General features: G+C 33.5%; 1 protein-coding gene across 1 annotated transcript; it reads left to right on the plus strand.

Annotated features, from left to right (window-relative positions):
• The first annotated feature begins 3,862 nt into the window (after positions 1 to 3,862).
• LOC149580568 (polyadenylate-binding protein-interacting protein 9-like) lies at positions 3,863 to 4,670 on the plus strand. The gene is made up of 5 exons (XM_089805003.1): positions 3,863 to 3,949; positions 4,145 to 4,204; positions 4,338 to 4,385; positions 4,479 to 4,547; positions 4,656 to 4,670. The coding sequence occupies exons 1-5, from the start codon at positions 3,863 to 3,865 to the stop codon at positions 4,668 to 4,670; spliced, it is 279 nt and encodes a 92-aa protein (XP_089661129.1).
• Positions 4,671 to 5,124: the final 454 nt, after the last annotated feature.

Genomic DNA, 5,124 nt, shown 5'->3' on the forward strand with positions numbered 1-5,124 from the left:
CATACATTTAAGAAAATCCTTTCCATTAAAAAAATATTTTTTGATAGCACTACATACCTTTTCTTCCTTCTCCTTCAACAACTTCAACTTGTGTTTCACTCCATCCTTTGTCAAATTGTAGTTATTTGCATGCCCATTTTGTACAACATGTTTATCAAATTGCCATTACCTACCCAACAACAGATGATATATGTCCATAGGTATCATATCACATGACACCTCATCCTAGTAGCTCCCAATCTTGAACTTAACTAAGTATTTCTAATCTACCATGACCTTGTGGTCACCTACACCCAGGAAATACAATATGCATGCAGGTGCTTTGACCTCTTCAAATTTAACTTTGTGACCATATTTTCTAAGACCATATTGTTAGTGCTTCCACAATAATTGGTCACATCACAATACCTATCTTCATATTTGCACCCTATGTGAAACAAACTCCTCCTTTGATTGGGTTCATTCTCACCACTCAACATGACTCTTCCATTAACTAGGACTTCTCCTCTTTCAGCATATTTAGAGTGTGATGATTTGGCATATTCATCAACATGCGCTACTTTGGCTTGACTTTTAGTTTTTTTTTATTTCCTTCCTTGGCATTGTGAACACTCAAACACTCTATGTATTTATTCTCCTTAATGAAAACATTTTCCATGGAAACCTCCTCTTCTAGATCCTTTCCCTTTTCCTTTTCCTCTCTAATCTATATTGTTTTTATCATGGAAATGATTGGAATTATTTCCCCTCTAGTTCTGATTACTACTTCTTTCCTCATCCTTTTTCTTTTGATCATCATTTTGACCTCCATAAGACTGTCTGCTGAATATTCTTCAGCTTCCCCTCAACTCTTAGGGAAAATTGGTATGCCTCTTGAATACTACTCATTCAAACTAGACTTAGCTCCTCCTAAATTCTTGGCCTCACACTACTACATTTGACTTTATTTTTCTACCAAAATTTTTGACCATTAATTAAAAAGGTTTACATTGGTCGGATTGTAGAAGGAAAAAATCCTTTTTAAAAAAATCTAAGCCCATGTTGGTCAAAATTTTGACCAACATGGGCTTAACTTCAACATGAAAAAATATTTTTGATTTCATTGATGTTTGAGCATGCGAAGGAGCTAGAGCTGTGTAAGGGTTTTCTTCTACATTGTTTTCTTTTTTGTAACACTTGAATCCTCATTCAGTGCTTGGGCCAATGATTTCTATAAGAATAAAAATGTTTTGTAGATTGAAATTTTCTTTCCCTCTCTCCTCACACTAATTTTGGGAGGTTCCTTTACTTGGATTGCATGGGTGGCGTTCAACAGTGACAAGTTAAAGGAGTGGGGAAAAGCTAAATACACATGGCCACCAGCAGCCCTTGTTATAATAAAAAGTTAGCAATGGGAATTTCAAACCCTATAAGTACTCAACTAATGTAGTACATGACATTCTTGGGTCATATAGAAAAATTGGGATATCAAGAAAGGGTAATTACAGATATTTCTTTTTTGAAAGATGAGCTTGGTAGAAAAGCTCATTACATATTCATTGTCTTTGCCTGGGTGTTGAACATCTTCATGGTGCTATGGGGCTTGATTATGATATTATTCATGGTGCTATGGAGTGTAATTATGGGATCATTCATCTCATCACTAATATTCCATGAAAGAAGCCATGAAAAGGTCATAGAAGCTCCGAAGGTAGACACTGTTTCAAGAAGCAACCTTCAAATAATCATTTTTGTGGATGATTTGGATAGATGCTAGGAATCTATGATCTCGCAGGTATATTGACTCTAATTTGTGCACTTCCAACTCTCATATTCATATCTAACAAAAAATTTCTTAGCTCTTAGTTTATAGTGTATCTTTTATTATATTTTGTTCTAAATAAATTTAATATCTTTAATAAGTGTTATCAGTTGTTAATCTTGTATTAGTAGAGTGCAAAATCAACATGGTGATAGGAATGGACAAACACCTAATAAAAAGAGCAATAATGAGGAAATATAAAAATGTGAATGCTAGTCAATCTCTAGAAAGTAATCAAGAATTGGCAAAGATATATCTAGAGAAAATTATACAACCACCACTGGACCTTCCTAATCCCAGTGATGGGGAATTAAGAAGATTTTTGAGAAGATAGTTAGGTGAATTAGACAATGAAAATCTAGCTTCTAAGAAGGGTAAGGATGGTGTTATAACACCTAACAGCATCAGTTCATTATAAGTTCTTTTAATTTTCATTGCACCTTATGTTATTGATTTTTTTTAATATTTTCTTTCATAATCTATTTGTTTCTAAGCATTCAACAAAAAATGCTATTATGTTTAATCTTGCACATTACTCCAAGGGAAGAAAAACCCACTTCACCCATTCTTGTAAGAGAGATGTTATTTATAAGATATAGTAGAGGAGAGGAGGATGCCTTTTTATATTTCTAGGGATTAGCCATAGGATGCAAAAGACATCCTCGCGAGTGGAAGTGCCTTCTCAGTTATCACAAATTGGTGTGGTACATTTTCTTTGTTAGCAATGAAACAAAGAACTTTTATGGATGGAAAGTAGAGTTGATCACATGGATTTTTATTTGTTGGGAATGGAAGGAATGCATGAATCTTGTCATACAAGTACGTCAGTCTGCAATTTAACTCATTTTTTTACGCAAAATTGTTATTTTTCATTTGGAAAATAGAGACGTTGATAGAATTTTATGCACCATGTTTTGTAGAAGTGGAAAGAAATTGGTGATCTTAAAGTGGATGCATCTTCACTACTAATGATCATAAAGCATTTAATGAATACAGAGACAACTATTTATGAATACAGTGAAAATTTTAGTTCAGGGCAATTGGCTATTTCCATGGAAAAAAAAATTTGATGCATTAGAGAAATCATTGGCCAAGTTGAATCCTCACTCAATGCTTTCTAGAGCTGGAATTTACTCAAACTCTTCTATGGTTTTGTGGTCCTCTAGAAGCCTACCGGCCATGCCATATATTTTTGGCTAAGTGGAAAAGAAAAGAAATCCCTTGATTTCTCAAAGCCCAAGAAGAATAGTTTAATGGAGGTCCTGTAGATAATGAATGAAGTTAAGATCTGCATGAATGAAGCTTGGTGAGAACCATAGAAATAGTGGTATATAGGCAGTACTTGGAAATTATAGCTCTAGGGTGCCTTGAAGAAATTTTGTTCTTGTTGGTTCTTTCCTTTGGGACCTTAGAGAAAGGTTTGGGTGATTTTATAGAAGGATAAGAAGCTTGGAGAAAACAGCCATGGAGTTTTCAACCATAGCATTGGTGGTTACTGTTATAGTGGTGTACATGGCATGGTTCAAGACAATAGTAGGTCATTTGAGAGGGCCCACGGTGTGGCCAGTGGTGGGAAGCTTGCCGGGACTGCTACAAAACTGTGCTAGGATGTGGGCCAAAATGACTTGACATGGTTTTGTCCCCCTACTTGACCGATGCTTAACTAAGATATTCAGAATCTTTACACCCAAATCCTCAGCATACTTACCAGTATCCTATGTTGATTTGATTTTTTTTATGGTACATATTGACTAGCTTGGTTAGTAATCTTGCAACACAGATCTTGGATGAAACATGTTTTTCTAAAAAGGGTACTTTCTTTTTGATGTAAAGGTTATTGATTGTTGCATATGCAATGACCCCAACTCAGTTATTTAGTTTGCTTTTGTAGAGTTTCATAATGAAAGTGAGTCCCACATTTTTTTTTAAGTGTAGTTCAATTTAATTAGTTGTGTGCATGGACAAATTTGCATTCATTGGGACTGTAATTTGAATGCAATATTGCTCTTCTTGTTTGTGTTTATAGAGGGTTCAAGAAGAGCATTGAGCCTTGTAGGAACCATGTTGGGATATTATCCTATTAGGATCCTTCCTTTAAAGATTTTAATTCTTCTAGTTAACCCTACATATCTTCCAAAAATGAGCAATGTGATTAATCCTTTTTATTTTTATTTATATAAAGCATGAGATTTTGTGGTAGGAGTCAGGGTGGAATTAATTTTAATTTTCTAGTTGCTACATATACCTATAATATTTTTGTGATGCAAATAAATCTAAATGACTGTGAGGATGCATTGTAGCTGTAGTTTAGTGGATTTCATTTGTTTTAATTTCTATTTGTAGTTTGAAGATGAGCAAGAGATGTGTGCTTGTACAATATACTATACAAACATTAACAAAAAGGTGAGGCTTAGTGATTTAGTGACATTTAATGTGTGATATCTAAGTCAAAGGTGCATTGAATTGTGTCACTTTGGTATTGTTATAATAGTTGTGTGGATCACTAGTTAATGGTAGGTTCTCAATTGCTTTGTAGGTTTCTCAAGTAGATGTGCAAATGTTTTTTGAATCACTTTTTGGTGAGGTGGGTGCCAAGACAACATCCTTCTCTTGTTTATTCGATACTTTTGAGAAAACTTTCAACTTGGCTGATGATTTTTTTTAAGCCTACATTCAGGTTTCTCGTTTAAGACTGCTTGGAAATTATGTTCATTCAACCCGTATTGCATTTGTTGAATTTGTAGTGGTAAGTAATCCTTGAGTATTTTGAATTTATGTATGCTCTGCACTAGGAAAAAATATGTGTGATTGTTACGTGCATCCAATTTTAAGGTTAACTTATTGAAATGTATAGGCATTTGGATTATAAGTTCATCAATGCATGGGTTGCTTTCCAAGTTTCACCTATTTGATAATATTTAATTATTGTTTAGTTTAAATATGTATGTGCCAATTACATAACACATTAATGTTTCCCTTTTCCAATTTGGGACAAATTCAATATAAACTAGCTTATATATCTTTTAAAAATCTGTATCAAATGTCTACATATGTAAGAAAATGATAAAATAAGTATACATATGTAACATCAATAATTAGTGTTTGTGTAACCAATACAATTTTTTATGATGAAGTTAAAAGGTGAACTTCTATAATAGTCTTGGAGATGATAGAATTTTGCAAAAAGGATGCTATGATAGAGGAGTAACACTAATTTTTGCAAATGTTTAAGGACAACAATTTTCATGATAATATAGTTTTTTGAGTCAATTTCATTGACCCATGTTTCATGAGTATTGTTTTTTGAAAACTATCCTTCTTAA

This window comes from Cupressus sempervirens, chromosome 1 (assembly GCF_028749045.1).
Source record: "Cupressus sempervirens isolate cs-2001-9-10 chromosome 1, ASM2874904v1, whole genome shotgun sequence".
Classification (NCBI taxonomy): Eukaryota; Viridiplantae; Streptophyta; class Pinopsida; order Cupressales; family Cupressaceae; genus Cupressus; species Cupressus sempervirens.